The following is a 19,727-nucleotide window of genomic DNA, read 5'->3' as shown; positions in this document are numbered from 1 at the left end:
GAAAGACTAAGAACAAGGCTTTCAAATGAGTTATAATTTAGTTTAGGTTTAGAGCTGATAAGTAGGCTAGAGTCGAAGATAGCTGCAACTCCACCTCCTCGGCCTGTGCCTCGAGGAATGTGAGTATTAATATGACTGGGAGGGGTGGATTCATTTAGGCTAACAAATTCTCCATCACCCAGCCAGGTTTCAGTAAGACCAAATAAATCAATATCATAATCTGATATTAGTTCATTTACTAGTACACCTTTAGAAGAGAGAGATCTGAAGTTTCACATTTAATTTTCCTATTAGTTTGCACTATTGCTCTTGTGGTTTTAATTTTTATGAGGTTTTTATGCACAGCTCCTCTTCTGTTTACCTTTGATTTAAATAATTTCGATGGTCGGGGGGACAGACACCGTCACTATAGGATTTTCACTAAGTTACTTCTGAAATGGAGAAGCAGAGAAGTGTGTTAGACTGCGACTCTGCGTAGGGTTTTGGGTGGGTAACTGCTGAATTAGAAGGGCAGAGAAGTGTGTTAGACTGCGAATTTGCCTCCTGGTCTCAACTCTGGGTTGTCATGGATTTGGTCCACTAATAAACTTGGCCAGATTTCTAGAAATGAGAGCTGCTCCTTCCCAAGTGGGATGGATGCCGTCTCTCCGAATCAGTCCAGGTCTTTCCCAGAAGGTCTGCCAATGATCTACAAAGCCCACATCGTTTGCTGGAAACCACCTCGACAACCAGCGGCGGAATGACGACATGCCACAGATTTGGCAGGGGTCCAGAGAAAACTACGGTGTCCTGCATTGTTTTTGCATATGTACACACCAACTCAACATTAATCTTAGTGACTTCCGATTGGCGTAACCGGGAGTTATTACCACCGACGTGAATAACAATCTTACTGTATTTACATTTATCCTTAGCCAGCAGTTTCAAATAAGACTCAATGTCGCCCGCTCTGGCCCCAGGGATGCACTTAACTATGGCCGCTGGCTTTGCTAACTTCACGTTTCTCAAAATGGAGCTGCCAATGATCAGAGTTGGTTTCTCAGCGGGTGTGTCGCTGAGTGGGGAAAATCTGTTGGAGATGTGAACAGGTTGATGGTGCCCCGTGGGATTTGAATGCTCACGACTATTCCTCCTTCAGACAGTCACCCAGCCACCCCTTCCTGGCTGCACAGGAGATGCCGGGGGACGGCTACCAGACGCTAACTCAGGCCGTTCCACACTGACTACCGGGGACTGGCTAGCTACATTAGCTAAAAACTGATCTACCAAGGTGCGGAGCCTCGCCTCCATGTCTATAAATAAACTACACTTATTACGCGTACCATTACCGCTAAAGGAGGCAGAGGAGTAACTGAATATCTGACACACCGAGCAGGAGAAAGTAGGAGAGAGAGAGGGAGAAGGAGAAGCCATCGCTAGCTGCTAAGCTAAAGTCGCTAACGGCTAAGCTAAAGTACTGTAGCGTCAGCTACCAAAACTTTTGAACAACTATGAGACTGAACAGCAGTCACTAAAAGATGGAAAGAACTGTGAGTGCTTAGGCAAAATTACTGTAAGAATAAGTGTTTAGCGGACAGTTGGCCGCTGTAATCTAACAAATGTAACTGGTATTTAGCGAGAGCAGCACAACACGTTACCAACACACAAGCACCGGAAACAGAAATGAGTCGACACGCTTACCGCAGTACGTCAGCAACTCATATGTGTTGTACGCTCTGCTCTTGAGCTACAGAGTGATGCATCTTACATGTACAAAATCTTTGTTGGAAGTTGCACATGCGCAGTTCCCTGGTAAGGACTACTAGCCAATCAGAAGCAGAGAAGGGCGGGTCGTAAGAAACAAGGTAGTGTAAAAAAAGTCCACAACCACACAACATCATTGTTCCACATCTTACCATAAACCACTACAAAAATCACCATATTTCAACTCTATTTTACGTAAAAATTGGTCAAACAATTTGAACGTTTGTTCAGTAGCTTTCACATGGGGTTTAACATTAGCATTATAGCTATAACTTTAGCTGTGTTAGCCAACGTTTACAACAACTCCGCACTTGAACATTCAGTGAAGTTACATTGCCGTGTTTATTTTAAATATAATTCGCAACCAATAAAGCATACTTACAGGTTGTGATTGTGAATTTCCAGGCCCAAACAGAGTCGGAGTTGTATCGTCTTTTAGGACTAAACGTTGAACTGTTGCAGGTGTTTTGACGATCTATGCTGCCTTGCCGAAAAATGCTACCATAGCACAAATCGATATACTCGACTCTACTCGGGAGAAAGATCCAGCTGCAGCCCGCAGACAAACCATAGACTGTATATAAAAACCAGACAAACGTGACGGAAGTTGACAGAAGTTGAACTTCCATATATGGGTTGTCCCAGAAGCCACCACGCACAAAACGTGATGACGTTTATCTCGACCGCTCGGTCCACGCATAGTTGTTAAATTAAAAAAAGGTGTGTCAACGTAGTAATCACTGTACGTTATGTGTTAATATTTACTATACTATACTTATATATTTATACTATAATTCCTGCAAATACTTATTTATAATAGCCTAATGATAATAATAAGGCAATGTTTCAATTCATACCACTGTTGTATATTTTATTTCTTCCAAAGTAATTTTAAGTTTCACAAACCAAGAATATTCTGTAATGTTACATCACGAGCCAGATGTGTCTCGATTTAGGTTAAAACTTAACATTACTGAGAATTTATTGACAGAATAACAACGGTACGAACAGCTGTTGCTGGACATGTCTGCTGTGTTGGCTGCAGTGGTCTGTGTGACTGGGCCTGGGGGAGCTAACCGTAGCTAGCTAGCTATTCCTGACAGCCCCCGAAGTATATTCCTCTTACACCCAACCAGGGTATGTGCCTAAATTGATTGCCTATTATTGATTATATGCATGTCGACCGGTTAACCCTAACTGCTAGCAGATAGGGTTAACCTCCATTGTTTTGCTGTGCAGCCTCCGGTAACGTTACTGCAGCTATATAACACCTGTCGGCACTTGCGGAGCTTCTCAACTCCGAAAACGTTTGAATACATTTTTGATTTGCTGCCAATTTTCGTAAAACTGCCCATCTTCGAAATCTACACAGTTGATTTCTCGTCTACACCAGGGTTGAGAAGCCGTCATTGAACAGGGGAGGGGGTCTACGCCACCACTTATCCCCCACTTACAATGCTGTCCTTTCATCACTTCCCAGGAAACTCAACAAACGTAACCTCTTGGCCTCAGGTGAAGATACCAACGATGGTCGTTCAGTCTTGGCCAACGACCCCACTGAGGTTAAATAGCTGAGTTTCCCTGCCAGTCAGTCAGAACTGAAGAAGTCCTTTGGATGAGGGACGAAACGTCTTCCAGTATCTTCAGCCAAGTCCAGTTGCCCTTGATTTTAACCTTCGTTGGATAACTATGACCTGGATGACTGAGAATCTTCATAGACATATTTGGAAGTTCAACTTCCGTCAACTTCCGTCACGGTCTGCAGGCTGCAGCTAGATATTGCTACTCGGCCCTGCTCCGTTTTCCATTGCAGAAAGTATGTAGCTTGTCGTCATAGCGACGCCACACACAACTGCCGCGACGTAATGTTCAATTCCAGCGATCCACACAGCTTTCTCTTTTTTAAATTAAAATGTTTCAACTTTACTCAGAATGTAAAGACAGATAAGCGGTATGAAAACCTTCCAGCTGTATTTTCCTCTGCCGTTGTTGCTACAGTGGTCTGTGTGACGGCGGGAGCAGAGGGTTCTGTGAACGTCCCTCACCAACTCGCTGACAAAGTTTATGCCTGCGCCTTCCAATGCCATCTAATTAACTGTGTGTCGTCAAATAATTCAGAAGTTCTTCCTCTCCTAAAATATTCGCGCATGTCTCTGTCTCCACAGTGCCATCACCAGCCCTACTGGCAGCTCCTAACCAGTTGAGAGACCTCTTGAGCTGTCTTAAATAACTGGGAGAGTAAGAGTGATTCTCAGCTTTAAGAAATTTGATAACTTGCTTTTATTCTTAAGTTTTGTTCTTAAGTAGGAGTAAATTTCATGAATTCTCAGAACTTAAGACTAAAATGTCGCTATGAATACAGGCCCTGGCTTCACTAACCCTAACAATCGCGAACACGCTAAGCGGTCGCATGATGCTGGTTGTCAACTCGGTAAGTTAACACAGAGGTTCCCAATGCCATGAGCCATGAGCACGTTTACATCAAAGAGGCCAGTGTTTGCAGTGTATGACAAGTCTACTGGCAGCAGAGAGGCAAAGGGTGCTCATAGAGGGGCGAAAGACTGTATCTCCATCATGACTTCAGTTCCCAATATTTACTGAAAACTCACCCACATTACCTACACCAAATAGCAAAAGGTGGGACGGTACATGACCAGTCTCTATAATACAAGAAACAAATGCAACCGAAAGTTAAAATAAACAAATTCATATTAAACTTAACTTGTTTACCAGAATGTAGGCTCATGATATTTGGTCAACATAAAAATAATAGTTTAGTGCTTCAATCAGTCTCAATGTTGTAGTATGATGTTGGTATACAAGAACATCTCCATATTTCCCACAGCATAAAAGAATCCTATAAAACAGTCTGCGGGATCTTCTACGAATAGTGATCTCATTTCCAAAAGAACTGATTGGTCAGTAGGGAGTGCTTTTACAGCGTTGATCTCTTATCTCCTGAATAATCTGCTCAGTAATCTGCCTCATTCAGCATAGTTTACTATAGTGGTAAGTGAACTACCGACCTAGGACTGAAAACCAAGTGTTAATCCAGAAGTAGCCCTGCAAACATCAAACCCTGCTTTGTGGTATAGGCCCCATCTTAGATAAAATTGTGATGGGTATTTTTTGTATTTTCTGACATTTTACAAAACTAAACAATTACTTAATTAACTTAAACATTGAAAAGCATTTTAATCAACAATGAAAAGCTAGTTGTTGCTGCTCTATTATATATCCTCCTGTATAAAGTATATTCAACAACCTTAATCAAACAAAGCCCAACAGACGGTATTCTGTTTGTGCAAAGTGTTACCTTATTAAACAGGAAAGATGCACCCCTACCAGTTGTGTTCAGTGGGACAAAAGGTTTTTAAATTCTACAATCATCTACAATGCTACCAGTAGTTTACCAGTTACCAGTCCCCTGAATGGAAACACATGTATCAATATGTGTCCATGGCTGCAGACTATTTGATAGTAGTTAATAGCAGTTATTTATTTACTGTTATTGTTATTTATTTATTATTTCATATATGAATAGTTGTTTATTTGGCATTCATTCAGCCTGTATGTCCCTCAATACTTCACCAAATAATGCACAGGTAAGAGTCAAAGTCTCCTCCACTTTTTTTTTCATCAGGGTGGATCTCTGTTATGTACCTGCCTCTGCCCTGCTAGGTAAAGTAAAAATCACCATCTCTGGGTTGAGAAACGTGGGAACCAGTTGTGTAAATTGAAGTGACTAGGATGTAACCTCAGTTCCAGAGTAGCCCTCTGATGGGCCTGATAGATCTACCACCAAATCAGGTGGTATGGTATGTACTATAATTGAGTTAATTGAGTGGTAAGCCTGCCGTTTAGCTCGTTTTGAATAAGACATAAAGGAAATAAAAGTACTGTGCTCTTAAATAAAGTAGCATACAGATAAAATAGATGTTGCTAACCAGCACTTCTTCTCTTAACAAGCTTGAGAAAATAATTCAAAGGATGGCACACTAACATTTTACTTGTATTATTTCTAGAAAGACGTCCAGTTCCAGTCAACCTGTAACCTGTGCAGAGAGAGCCACAAAACTCAGGTCTGGCTTTGTTTCTTAGTTCTGAGGTAGGCATACAGTGTGTGACTTGTTTGTCTCGAAGTGAAATATTGGTTATCATACTTATAAATGATGAAATGTTTCTATCATCAATAATGTAGCTGGGAAAAAACACACAACCAAATATAGTACAGGTCAAGTCAGATATTCTTCAATATTCATAAGAGAAAATGTTAAAATATTAACAACAAAGTATACTTTTTGTTTATAGTTATAAGAAATGGAAAAAGGAGTGCGTCATAATCATTAGATCTTTGAAACTGAGAAACCCCCCCCCCCCCCACACACACACACAGACACACACAAGAAAATCCTATGACTTGATTGTCCATACAACCATTAATAACATGTTAATACTGGCAAAGTTTCCACAGAAGGGAATGACTTATCTACATATCACCTGCATAAAGTGTCAGTGAGATACAACTTGTAGCTAAGTAAGTTGCATAAAGTAATAGTGCGTCAGTAAAATATACAGTAGTTGCTTTCACAGCCACTGTCAAAACATCAAAGAGATATCCGCATTCTCATAAATAATATGTATTGTAATCATTGTCTCTTCACTCTCTTAAAGCTTATTGAGTACATCTATGTATGCTGCTTCTGTGCCTGGTACAGACATTGTACAGACTTGCTTGGAGAAGCTAAAACACACCATTGAGGTGAGAGGAGGTCTCACGTAAAATAAAATTTGGTGTTTGGTCTTATGTTAAAAGTATTTGTTTCATACTCTTGAAACCATCCTATCTTTAAGTGCATTGATACTTTGTTGTCTCTTTCCTGTAGTGTACTCATTTATGTATTGGTGTATTCAATTATTCAAAACCTTACTTTGTCTAAGTTTATTGATTATTTTTCAGAAATCTGACGCTATGCTGTATGCTCCATCAAGGAATGACTATCACGTGAGTACATCTTAAAATTTTGGTTTTGATTTCAATAAGGAAAAAGAAAACACTTGAGTAAAGTATGACATTCAAAGTATAAAGCATGTACTGTTTTACGTAAGCAAATCCTATGAAAATGACCAAAACCGGCAATCAGTTAACCCTGTGTATGACTTGTGAAGCCTGGTTGTGTCTGAGAATTGAGCAACAGACTGAGACTAACAATGCCTCAGTCTGTCTTTCCATGGAATTTGTTGATACTAAGAAAAACAGAATAATGGCAACCTTATTCTTTTAGATTGTAGCAACACACTGACATTAGTTTACAGATACGTATCTATTTATTGTGCAGCACAGTAATTATCTAGGTAAGAAAACAGTGGTACTATTAAAAGGAATTCAGATTATGTCTTGATTTTTGAGCATGGTATGCCATGACAAAGCTACAAAAACATGGGAATTCTTGTTTTTAACTGTTAACGTAATAGATCTGCAGCTGTATGAGTCCATACTGAGGCATTTCTTTCTCTTTTAGGGGAACTGTAAAAATATGACTCTCAAATGTTACATGTTGGAGTTGATAATGGTCCTCAATGAAGAAGAAATTGTGGATAATAAAGTAGACTGCATCCTTGATTTCAATGCAAAACTGCTTGAAGATCAATCAGATCAGAACAATGTAAGTCCTGTTTACAACATCCTCCCATCCAGTGTACTGCTCATGCTTTCTTTTTTTAAACTACCTGTCATTCTTTGGGTTCTCATTGGCTTATCATACTTTATTATTTTTATTGCTATTCTCACTCAACTCTACTGCACTGCTGAGAAATTCATTTATTTACTCAAGTGCAATGTACTACATTACACAATGCTTCACTGTTAATTTTTATTTGTATGTTCAATCTTTTTTTAAATGATATGTAATCATATTTAAAATATGTTTTATTGTGTCTCTTTTGAATTTTAGACTGGCTGTCTACCATGCGAAGCACACTCACTTAAAAATATTACAATATTCCTGGACAGACTAAAAACCCTTTTGGAAGAAATAACTACGGAGGGAAACTCTTAACACGCAATATGATGTAAATACTGTAAGCTACAAATGTGTATTTGTATATATTTGTAAAGAATTGTGGCTCTGTTTTGATTGTGTAAATATCACATAACATTTTGAATGTATAGGATGACAGTACTGTGTTTACCTATGCAGATTAAGCCTCTCAGTCACTGTGCCTCACAATCATCCTTTAAGTTGTACAGGTTTGAAAGATGTATCAGGAAGTAGCATACAGTAGCAGCATGTACTGTGCAGTATATACAGAATGTGGGAAGCATGTAAATATGGGCCTTTTTGCTTTTATTTTGATAGTGGAGCCGGAGATAGACATCAAAGTATTTTGATAATGTAGCTGGAGATAGACAGGAAGGGGGGAGAGAGAGGGGGTGACGTGCAGAAAAGGGCCACAGGCTGGATTCATTCAAACCCAGATGCCCATGTAAGGACTCAGCCTTGGATCACTGCTAAACACTAATGAATGTAATACCTATTACTACACAGTAAATGGCTAATGAACTCCAGTATCTTGAGAACAGTTACTCACTCCAGTAAATAATATCCAAACTGTATATAATCTTTCATTTTATTTCTTTTATCTGTCTTTTATTGTGCCATACCATTAAGTGTTTGTTAAAGGTGCTCATTAGAGTTTGTTGGTAAACAGTTAATGTTTACTGTTAGTATTAGAGGACATTCAGCTTGAATACTGCCTTGTGTTAAAATAGCACAAGCAGCTGTGTTGGTAGGGGTGTGTTACTTCATTTACCGGTGAGACATAAAATATGATACTGAAAGGACAGTTTTTAGTTAACAGTTATCAGACACCAACACAGAAAGTTTTCACGGTGGCAATGGTGGTGTCTTTAGTTAGTTATTTAGTATAATCTGCCAGGAATGCATGCTTGGATGTATTTATTGGCCAACGCAGTTACTTGTCAGATGATGTAGAATTGCAGACCGGCAAGGCTGGTTTCTTTGGTGAAGCCCCCTGCGTCCGCTTTCAAAAGAATAAGGAAGCTGTGTTTTTTTAACAAGGGCTAACAAACATGCTGAGAGCAGTTCCTTCCTCATAAAATACTTGCAAAGCACTTTTTAAAAAAAAAATTAAAATTGTGCATTTGTGACATCCATATGTGTTTGCTTCACTGCCTTTGATGGCACATTGGTACAGTATGTTTGTCGCTTGAGACCGACATCAGGATGTGAATCGCCACAGCCTCACGTTTGCATAATGTAAACAAAACGTTAAACCACACATGCTTGCTCCATAGCACTACTCAGGGTCAAAAGCTCCACAGGGTATCTTTAAATAAAGCAAAATGATGATATTCTACTCACTTGTGGAAAGTGTTCACCGGTCTCATCATGTGATGCTCTGTTTGGAATTTGACACTAGAAAAATGAAATAAAAGTTTGCCAAAACTACTTCAATTCAAGATCTCAATATCATTATCAAGATCTGTGAGGAGATCCTTGACATTGACCAGGCCAGAAGAATACTCCAGAGTCAAAGGACAACGCTGATAATGACCAAGGTAGCACTGTGTAGTACTATCACGGTGTGGTTAGTGTTTTACTGCTTAAGGGAGGATTGTTTGAACATACTGAGCATACCGATCAATGGCAGAGAAATTATGAGCTTCAGGAGTGGTTTTGGGGAGTTTTTCCGAATGTTTTGATGCATTTTGACCAAAAACATTTTGCCGTGACCCTGGGTCTCCACTGGAGTCCAATGTTACTGCTGTGAACTGAAACTGACAACAGCTGTTGTTCGCCATGGAGCATGTGACAAAGGTATCAGAGCCACCTTTTAAGACTACAGATCGCAAGTATTTGATACTTGGAAAAAACCTTCATCTCTTTCAGTGATTTACTTTATTATATGCAAGTTGACCCCGGAAATAATATATGCTTTTAATGCAACAAGGATTAAACTATGACTCATGTATAGATCTGTAGTAGTTTACTTACTTGTTCAAACACACCTGTGAAATTGAATATAAATAGTCTGCAAAACAAGGCACATATATCATTATACAATCCACATTAAATCATTATTTATTTATTTAATTTTAAATAGACAATTGTAAATGTCCAATGTACAACACAAGAAATACATTTTAAACATGCATTAGTCCAAGGTATCAACCCTTAGAATATAAAATAATTTTAGAATACAAAAATAAATAATGGAATTTATTATATAGCATTTAGAAATGATGGCCCAATAACCATCATCCTCTTTTAATTTCCTGGACAGTACTTCATGTGGTTTTCACAGGCCTGTACCTTGAGATATAAAAATATTATGGAAAAAGCTCAAGTGCAACCATTAAGAGAATGGGGTGAGTTGTCAAAAGGAAACAGGATTCAACATATGCTTTATAATACTGGTATGTAACTTCTGATTATTCACAGAGGACAATGAAAATACGTCTGCAACAGTCAAAAACAACATAGGGAAAGTTTGGACCTGGATATGTAATGCCATGAAAATGTATACATCCACTGCAAAAGAACTGCAGAAAGGAATGAACACTTTTAGTTTTGAATCTGGCACTTTCATCTGGCAAAGCTCTGCGCAGCCAAATGTGAAATTATGCTGTTTCCAGTGTGGGAGGGCAGTATTTATACCACAAAAATCACTGTAGCATGGAAGTTCCTTCTTGAACATTGAAACAGACTATTTCACAAAAAATAGCCTCAACTCCAACGCTTGCAAGTCAGCCCATTTGTTAAAGCTTTAAACTGCGTCTCACAAATGGAGCAAGCTCAGATTCCATCACCTCTCAAAGAGCTCAGAAAAATTTAATTCATGCAAGAGTGGAATTCTTCACGCACACAGACACCTCAAAAAAGATCATGAACATACTGTACAGCCACACACAGATTATATACACACTGTGTATTTTCCCTGTTTAGGCCATGAAAAATAAACAATGCAAAAATAGAAAAGTGCATAAATTTTACAACACCTTTTGGGCAAATCCAGCTTAAGTCAGTGAACACATACCAGAGCAACCAAAAAGTAAACAAATAGAAACAAAATGTAACATCCAGAAAGTCTTTTTGGTTACAAAGAATAAAACATTTTACATTTTTGTTTTACGCTTTCATGTTTACTATCTGGGTAACACACAACGACTGGTTTTACATGGCTTATGTCTTCAAGAATCAACTTTGCCGTAAGTCCCCTCTGGCGGCCGGTAGCACTTGGGAAAGGCCATCAGCTGCAACACGTTGAAGGCATATTTCCTGCATTTAATATTCTTTTGAACGTTCTCAATCCGACATCCTTCTCTGGTGATCAAATAAAGAGGGTGAAGAGGAATGAGGGAAGAAAAGAAAGAAAAACAAAAAGTAAACATGAATGAGTTTTTAAATTATGTTTATAATTATGCCTTGAAAGACTTCCCAAAATACTAATTTATGTTCTTATTGAGTGAAGTATGTTTTTCTAATATGCTAAAAACAAACAAACATTGGTGACACATTGAAGGCGACACATTTAAGGCTGACAACAATGACACATTTTATGGCTACCTCGCAGGTTTAGTATAATAAACAGCTTACAGTATGCCAAGTGTATGATAATTATTATATCTGTATGATATTAAGGCCTTATGTATTATGGATAACTGACTTTGGCTTAGCAATATATAATATAATCACATCTCTGCAGAGATCACGAGACAGCCAGTGTTGCTGCTCACAAATTATTATAAACTCTTTGTGACTATATTTCACAACATTTGTTTGTGTTCAGCCATTTTGGTATGCTAAGGCTCAAAGTACATTCATGGAAACAGCTGTCAAAAAGATCCCACGACCTGTGAGTTTTCCACATCTTTTTATTTTCTGTTCCGTTTTGGACGCTTTTACGTATGTTGGGCTACTAGTTTAACTGGAGCTAAGCTAACGTCCTTTCCCCCTCCAACTGCTAATTCATTTGGACGTCTAGATTCACACAAATATCAAACGCATTTTAAATGAAGCTTGCGTGGTTCTCAATGAGCAGATATTTACAGATTTTGTTGGTTTGTTGTTAGTGGTGGTGACACTAATAATCTTCACTCCAAGCTCTTTTAGCTAAGCCTCACTGTTGCTGTCTTTACCTACAGTTTAATTTTCCAAGAGGATTGTGCAAGAGAAAAAACATCAGATCATTTTATATTTAAAAATGTTCTCCTTTTGATTTAAAATGAGAACACTTTGAGATCACATGAGAACCTTCAATGTCAATCCCCAAAACTAGCTCTTTAATTCAGGTTTTAGTACCTTAAAGTGGCTTGACACGGTATTAACTTGTTTCTGCTAGTCATATATCAAAGATTATATTTATGGGCCAGGAGCCAGAGGGTTAGATTTCCAGACAGATGACAGGCCTGCGATCAGTGTTGCCCTCCAAGATTGTAAGTACTTCAACTGCTTCAAGTATGCTTTATGACAGTTTTGTTTTGTTTTGTTTTGATATAAGTGATAACTTTAATTTTTAAGGTGAAGGTGCTGGAGCTAAAACAATTGCAAAAAACGGCTTCCCAAATACTTAAAAAAACAATTCAAAATTAAATCCAATACAACACCTCCACCTTATGTATGACCTACAGACACTTCAGACATGAATCCGCTCATCTGTGACCCAGTATTCAATAATTAACATTATTTATAATAATTAACATTCAAGCTTCACAGATTGGATTATTACACAAACGCATTTAAATAGCCCATGAAAGAGCACAGTGTAAAGTAGTGAGAAGTGGGACCATCTGAATTCTGGGATACCATTAATAAAGTTGGATGGACTGTGAGTTTTTTTTTTACCAACTTGGAACTTGATCAAGAATTCCTAAAAGGGCCAGTCACAAATCATTAATCAAGAAGTGTGCTGTACCTGTTCATAACTGGTACAAGTGGGACAAGGTTTCTGGAATGGTTCTGGTATTTATCCACAAAGTTAATGCTAATTGCCCCTTAAATATTTTGGGTAAGTAGAAGTCTTTAAAGTGGTGAAATTGAAGCACTCTGGGTTTCTGCTAGATACTACAGCATCCTGTAGCAGAACATTTTTTACTATGTGATTTTATTTTGGCCCAAACCACCAGAAGAATATTTACTTCCCTGCATCCTGGTCAATGTCCAAGCATATTCACTGCGGTCACGATGAGATACACAGTGTTCTATATGATAAAGTATGTATGACTAACTGTTCATGTGCATAAGCAGATTACACAAGTAAAAGAACAGGAAACTCATTATGTTACTGTTAATGACATCAACAGAGTCTACAGAAGCAGAGAGAGAGAGAGCGAGCAAGCTCAATGCACTGCAGCTTAATGAAATTTGAAAGGGGACAAAGCACAAGCAAAAATAGAAAATATGTTCACCTTTTAGAACGTGCTGCATTTTGGAAAAAAGAAACACTACAAATTGACGACATGCAATATGTTAAAGTTGACCCCTCATCAATGAAGCTGCAAAATGAGCAAAAGATGATCAAATATGCATCATTTAATTTATCTTGTTACTAATTACTTGCATGTTCATCAGTTTTCAGTGTCCCCCGGAAATCTTGTTGTTGAGTGTACTTCTGGTGAATATGGTTTCTCCATCTGCTAGGTTCAGGTTGTACCCTCTGCAGGTATGTGAAAACTTTCTACACTCACATGGACACACAGAGCTCGCCATAATGAAATAAATTGGTAATATTGTTGTGATACAGCTGTTAAGAGGTAGAGAAAGAAAAAAGACTGAAAGAAAGAGGGAGAGAGAACAGCAGTATCAGCATAGAAAAACTGAAATACAGGTCTAAAGGTCTACATTGGACTAAATAAAATGCTGATAGTAGATTAGATGTTTCCGGCACATTGAAAACACTGTAGTGTGATTTAGTTGCAAGTCAGTTGTATTGCACAAAATTGAACAAAACAGGCTGAAGTTTAACTCAGCAGTTCAACATCAGTCTGTTCAGCCTGTAATACAGTGCCATATATGAACATGTGTGTTTGTTATGTGCCGTTTTCTGTTAGTTAACTCAAAATTGCATGTACCACATCAGCTATTTCATGTGATGTTAGGGATCAGGGATAATCCTGTCAATATTCTTAATTTTGTTAGCAACAAATCATATGAAAATACTAAAAGCAGCAATTAGTTGATCCTATTAACAAATATTGTTTAGGTATCCAAATTGAATATTGCTTATTCTTCTTTGCCATTTCATTACATTGTTGTTAAAAACACATCAGTGAACACTGTTGCACTGGGTGACATGTTCTTTTGTTATGACGAACCCAGGCATGTAGTTTATTTTGAGTCAATAGCACATATATCATCCTGCTGCCACAAATGCTGTGTATTAATCCGCAGCTAAAAATAGTCCTCAACAAACAGACTATTTATTCTTGTTTGAGTAACATTTGAAAAAGAACTACAGTGCCAAGCTATTTCAGGAAATTACTGATTTTAATAAATAGAAAATAAATGTACATTTGTGACCTCAAGATTTGTGTTTTTAGTAGGAATTAGTAGAAATGGGTTTGGAGCTGGGTGACACAGACAGGCTAGGGAAGTCAGACAGTACTGATAGAATGACTAATACAAAGTTGTTGTTGACAATTAGTAAAATACAGATTCATACCAGGCTTATCATTAAACCTACAAATGAAGATGTCTGAGATTAATAAAAGAAATTTATTTATAGCATATTGTGTTTGCATTTGGTATGCAGACAGTGTGAACTTTCCAAGGAAAGTTTGTTTTTGTCAGATTTTAAAGAGGTGGTATTATGCTCATTTTCAGGTTCAAAATCTTAATTAGGGGTTGTACCAGAACAGGTTTACATGGTTTAATTTTCAAAAAACACCATATTTTTCTCATACTGCACATTGCTGCAGCTCCTCTTTTCACCCTGTGTGTTGTACACTCTGCTCTTGAGCTACAGAGTGATGCATCTTACTTGTACCATATGTTTGTTGGGAGTTGCACATGCGCAGTTCCCAGGTAAGGACTACTAGCCAATCAGAAGCAGAGAAGGGCGGGTCGTAAGAAACAAGGTAATGTGATCCAAAACAAACCCGCTTCAGCTGGTAACCATGGCTTCGGTTCAGCCGTACATGGTTGAACCCAAGTCCGATCCAGAAACAACGGCAGAACAACCAGAACCAGCTTCACAACCTAGACTGGAGCAAGACGTTTCCGAGTGGTAAGTTATTAATCTGTAACACATTTGTCTTTCATACGTAACGTTTTAACCGAGCTCTGCCTCTACCTTACAGTATCAGCTTAATGTTTACTGACTGCCTGGAGGTTGTCTAACGTTTTTTAATTTCATATTTAGGTGTACTTGTGAAAACTGCTCGACAATGCCCACCGAAGTTGAAAACGTCTGTTGCCAAGAAATACAAAAGGTAGTTATATAATCAGTTACAACGTTGTGTAGCAAACATCAACAGTAGCACACACCTAAGGTTATAGGCAATGTTGTTGTGAAGTTACATTGCCGTGTTTATTTTAAATATAATTCGCAACCAATAAAGCATACTTACAGGTTGAGGTTGTGAATGTCCAGGCCCAAACAGAGTCGGAGTTGCATCGTCTTTTAAGACTAAACGTTACCCAAATCCGCAGTTGAACTGTTGCCGGTTCAGAAAGCAGTCCTCGGTGAAATGGTTAGAGCACAAGACGAGGTACTGGTTGTACTTCTGAGGAATCGTGTTAAAAATGAATTTCAACCACTGATTCTTCACAAAGTCATCCTTTGGAAGGCGATGCATAGATGTTTGCCCTCACAACGAAGAATACAGCGTCTCAACATGGCGATTCCACTTACTAAAGTCAAAGGGCCTGCGCTCAGACTAGCTTGATTTGAGGGCATGCCTGACCCACTAGCTACTTGGCAAGCTTTATGACGCGTTTGCATTGTGACGTCACAAGTAAAGGAAGTGAAGGGCTGGACTACAAACGAGCTGTTTTCAAGCAGTTCAGAGCAGAGCTTTCTGTGGGAGATGGGAACTCCCTTTGGGCTGGACTCTGGGCTTTTTCACTTTGCAAACCTGTTACATGCACAAAAAAGATATATAACTCAATAAAGGAGAGGGGAAAAGCCAAAAAGCACAATACCACCACTTTAAGAACCATCTTAGAGTTTGTCAGAAAAGACTCCTGGTAAATCAGGAAAGAGTCAGCGTTTAATTGCTGGTTAATTAATACCATCTGATTGAAATCAATTGTACCCAATCCTCTACTATTTCTCAGAGATTAGCACCCCACAAGACTGAGTTCAATATTAAACCACTCGCACTAATCACCCTTATACAAGAAAGCCAATCAAATCACACTACCACCCCTAACAAAGGAATAACCAACACAGACACAGAAAAAAGGAGTGAGTAGAGATGGCATTGTCAGCAATTTATTGATATTTTGCAAGCAGAAAAACAAGACTTAAAATGAGCCACACAACCAGTAAGTGGGAGCTAACGAGCAGCAGGGCAATGGGGTAAAAGTGTCGGGACGCTGGTTTGTTCTCTGTTACGGCACCAGCCTCAGGGTCCTCCCACTGCCCAATGTCTCCCTGGGTCAGCCGACTGCAGGGACACCCATCAGAGTGAAAGAGAACGAACAGAGATAGATAAAACACACTGTGGTGTTAGTACATTCTATGCCGTCTAAGTGGGACTTCTAGCACAGACTGACCCATAGAGATTGGTGCAAGAAGGCCCACTTAGACACAGAGCCATTAGTATAGACAAAGCCACAGACAAGCAGGCAGTGATGGACGAGGCGGAAATGTGAAAAACAGGCTCACGAAGAGATGAGACAGCAGAAGATGGGGTGGGGAGGCATTCAGTTTGGTGCAAATTTAACAATAGAAGTTTATGTCTACTCTCTCTATGTCATGTCTAGAGTGTAAGAATTGTGTGTACAGTAGTGGTGTAACAGGTTTTTGTGGTGTGTGACACTTGCTTAGTTTGCTTTACAGTATTCATTTCCTTTTGGATAGGATTTCCCGTCATTTAAATGTCTTCGACAGACTTAGCGGCAGTTTGGAAAACATCCTTATCAAACAGTAAAACTGCCCCCTTTTCACTGTTCCAAGATCAGAGGTCCGTGTTAAAAAAAACTATGACCATTTCTAGGTTCTTTAGCCTGTGTAGATAACGAAACTATGAGAAGAAAGACAAGCACATGCCTGAAGGTTTTAGTCGAGCCACTGAAACAGCATACATGAAATTGTTGTGTGTTGTGGGTGCATGGTCAACCGGTCCAGCCTGTCTTATCACCAACATTAAAGCTTTCATTATTTTTATTCACAACAAACCAACTCTGTCAAACCAATTAAAGGACAAATAAGATACAAATGCTCAGCTTCTTTTGACTACAAAAAACAGTTCCTGACTAAAAACATGTTGATACACCTTAAATATCTTCTGAAGCTAATGCACATGTTGATCTACAAAATAATTTCTTACATGTGTAGAAATTATGACAATGCTATGTTTTAATATTGTTATTTTTTATATTATTGTCATTGTATTTGTTTTGTACTTTTCTTATGAATTAACTGCTGCCTGAATACTAATAAATGAATAGCCTTCAATTTTGCCTACTAACTAATCCCAGCATTCTGTTACACTTTAGCTTTCTAAAATCACTGTGGTCTTTAACACAAATGCAGTGCAACGGTACAAAAAGCTATTTCAGACATGTGCGGTCACTGTCAACGCCACACTTTATTTAAACTTCACAAAAACCTTTGTGTATTGACATGCAAGTGTAATACGCATACACATAGGAGCCATTATACATATCATGGGAGTGACGTGGGAGGGACACATCAGACATAATTAAACAGCTGCAACGCAGACAAATAAACATGGATAGAAAACATGCGGTGGTGCTGAAAAGTTGAGGGATAAAAAAAGAGGTTGCTTGAGGCAGGTGCAGCAAAGTGCCTCAATATTACAGACTTTTCTTGTGCTGCTGTTAGAATACTTCTACCTGAAGACAGTAGTCAGATGCCTGCAGCAGGGTGGGTAGTAACTTGTTACAAGTAATGCAAATTTGCAAAGAAAAAAAAAGTCCCAGACAGAGCATTTGTCAGGGCCTCTGGGTTTTTTGAGACCTTTATTACTGCATTCTTTTAGAGCACATAACTAAATAAGCCATTAAATGTATCGCTCGGAAATAGCAGCCAGCTGCAGTAGTGTGTTTACAGCTGATGGAGTTACTAAATACTGGGTCCAGCAGTGTTTCCCACAGGAAGAGACTATGGCGGGTAGGCCTTGAACTCTCTCACCAGGGTGTCCGGGGGCATGCCCCCCGTAACACGTACATTTTAAAGTTAAATGCATTAATTTGGTACAAAATTAAGAGGCTATCTATGAAGAACTTGGTACGCTTGTAAACAATTTGATCATACACCCATTGTATAGCTATAAATGGTGATGAAACAGCAACAAAAGTCAACAAATTTATTTAATGTTTTCCCCAAAACCCTGAATCAAAGAATAGGGGGACAGAATAAGTAATTCCCCATTCCCATACATTTTACTGTTGTTTTTTTTTTTTTTTTTTTTACTTTCAATGGTCACATGTAATGTTTTATACTTTCTGTGAATATAATGAAATCTTAATCTTATTTCCATGCTGTATAGACCGCTTATTTTGAACACCGGGCCTTGTGCTAAATTCATGAAGTTCAACCAGAGTCCGACCCAACTTGATAAATAATGTTGTATGTGGTTCTCGAAATGAAGACTTCACCGCCTCTCTTCAGGTAGGACTCTCATACTGCAACACTTGTCTTTGTAAAGAGAGAAACTGACAGGATAAAAGGCGCTAAACCTGCCTGTCAGCTCGCTCTGGTCCGTTACAGTGGATTTACCATAAGGGCGTTAATACGTGTGCACTCCAAATGTAGGCGCGGCTAGCTTAATCGCCTTCACAAACGAGTGATTGAAACAGGCCGTTAACGTGACCGTAGTTACCTCAAAAGAAAAGTGGTGGGCCACCATGGTCTCCTTAATTAATGGGAAACACTGTCCAGTTTTAAGTTTTCATCAGTCAGGAAGTTTTCACACAGAGCTGAAGTCGTTGTGCTCCTCTCCAAAACAAGCGGAAAAGCTGATTACAGCAGGTAATAAAGCTCGTTAAACATCCCGTTCCTCTGGAGGCTCAGGCGGACACAGACGTGATGCTGCCATCAGGTCTGCTGCTCTTCTTGGCTGGAAAAGTTTCAATCACCTTCCAAACTGTCGCGATTTTATTTTTGTGTTGCTTTCTCTGTGCTGGAGTTATTTTAAGAACTTGATAGTTTTATCCAGTTTGTTATCCACACATGTCTCGCCGATGTCCGTCCGGATCCGGACCCAGCCGCTGTCCTCTCCGGACTGCCGACCTACAGCCGATTTATTATTGAGACTTACTACCAACCACCAAATCTCGTTCATTAAAATGAACTAATCTTTTTTTGTGTGTGTCATTTTGTTCATTTTAGCTAGGCTGGTTATTGCGGAGCTGCAGCCCTCTAGTGGGCGATTTAAAAAAAAAAAAAAAAACAGCACAGAAGGCTGCCTGGCTTGCTCTAACTGACAAAGTATAACTGCTTTCAGACCAAACGCGAATTTTCGCCTCGCGACGCTTTCCTCGCGTGACTACATTCGCTGCAAGTGTTCACACACAACGCGAGAAGGCGATTTTAACGTGATAACGTGAGTAAACACAACTTGCCATTACTACAGCTGTATGAACCCAAAGTAAACATTTTGTTGTGATTAAATAGCAATGAATGGATCAAACTGATGCCGAAATAACTATGATGCAGTTTTGTTAAACATATGAATTCATGCTTTGTCAGGTCTATCAGCAAGACAACAGGACAACAACTTCTAAAATGTTTCTTTTCTGAATGGAGTTCGGATCGATCAGGGCTATGCT

The 19,727-nt window shown here is 38.9% G+C and overlaps 2 protein-coding genes across 5 annotated transcripts in view; one reads left to right on the top strand and one right to left on the bottom strand.

The window, feature by feature from the left end:
• Positions 1-8,359, top strand: part of LOC123969300 (interleukin-15-like) — a 30,458-nt gene extending 22,099 nt beyond the window's left edge. Inside the window, exons 4-8 of the mRNA XM_046046569.1 lie at positions 5,769-5,851; positions 6,418-6,505; positions 6,704-6,748; positions 7,266-7,409; positions 7,698-8,359. Of these exons, the coding sequence (XP_045902525.1) occupies positions 5,769-5,851; positions 6,418-6,505; positions 6,704-6,748; positions 7,266-7,409; positions 7,698-7,802 (465 nt within the window). The 3' untranslated portion in view covers positions 7,803-8,359. The remainder of the gene's footprint in view (positions 1-5,768; positions 5,852-6,417; positions 6,506-6,703; positions 6,749-7,265; positions 7,410-7,697) is intronic.
• Positions 8,360-9,890: 1,531 nt separating this feature from the next.
• inpp4b (inositol polyphosphate-4-phosphatase type II B) overlaps positions 9,891-19,727 on the bottom strand; it is a 135,083-nt gene continuing 125,246 nt past the window's right edge. For 3 of the 4 annotated variants that reach the window (XM_046047797.1, XM_046047800.1, XM_046047799.1), the window contains one exon: positions 16,200-16,375. In XM_046047797.1, the coding sequence (XP_045903753.1) occupies positions 16,201-16,375 (175 nt within the window). In that variant the 3' untranslated portion in view covers position 16,200. Of the gene's footprint in view, positions 11,091-16,199; positions 16,376-19,727 lie in introns of those variants that run through there. The other variant, XM_046047798.1, reaches the window with a different exon arrangement.

Source organism: Micropterus dolomieu, linkage group LG04, assembly GCF_021292245.1.
Source record: "Micropterus dolomieu isolate WLL.071019.BEF.003 ecotype Adirondacks linkage group LG04, ASM2129224v1, whole genome shotgun sequence".
NCBI lineage: Eukaryota > Metazoa > Chordata > Actinopteri > Centrarchiformes > Centrarchidae > Micropterus > Micropterus dolomieu.
Note: the sequence above shows the minus strand (reverse complement) of the source record. Positions and strands in the feature narration are given on the sequence as shown.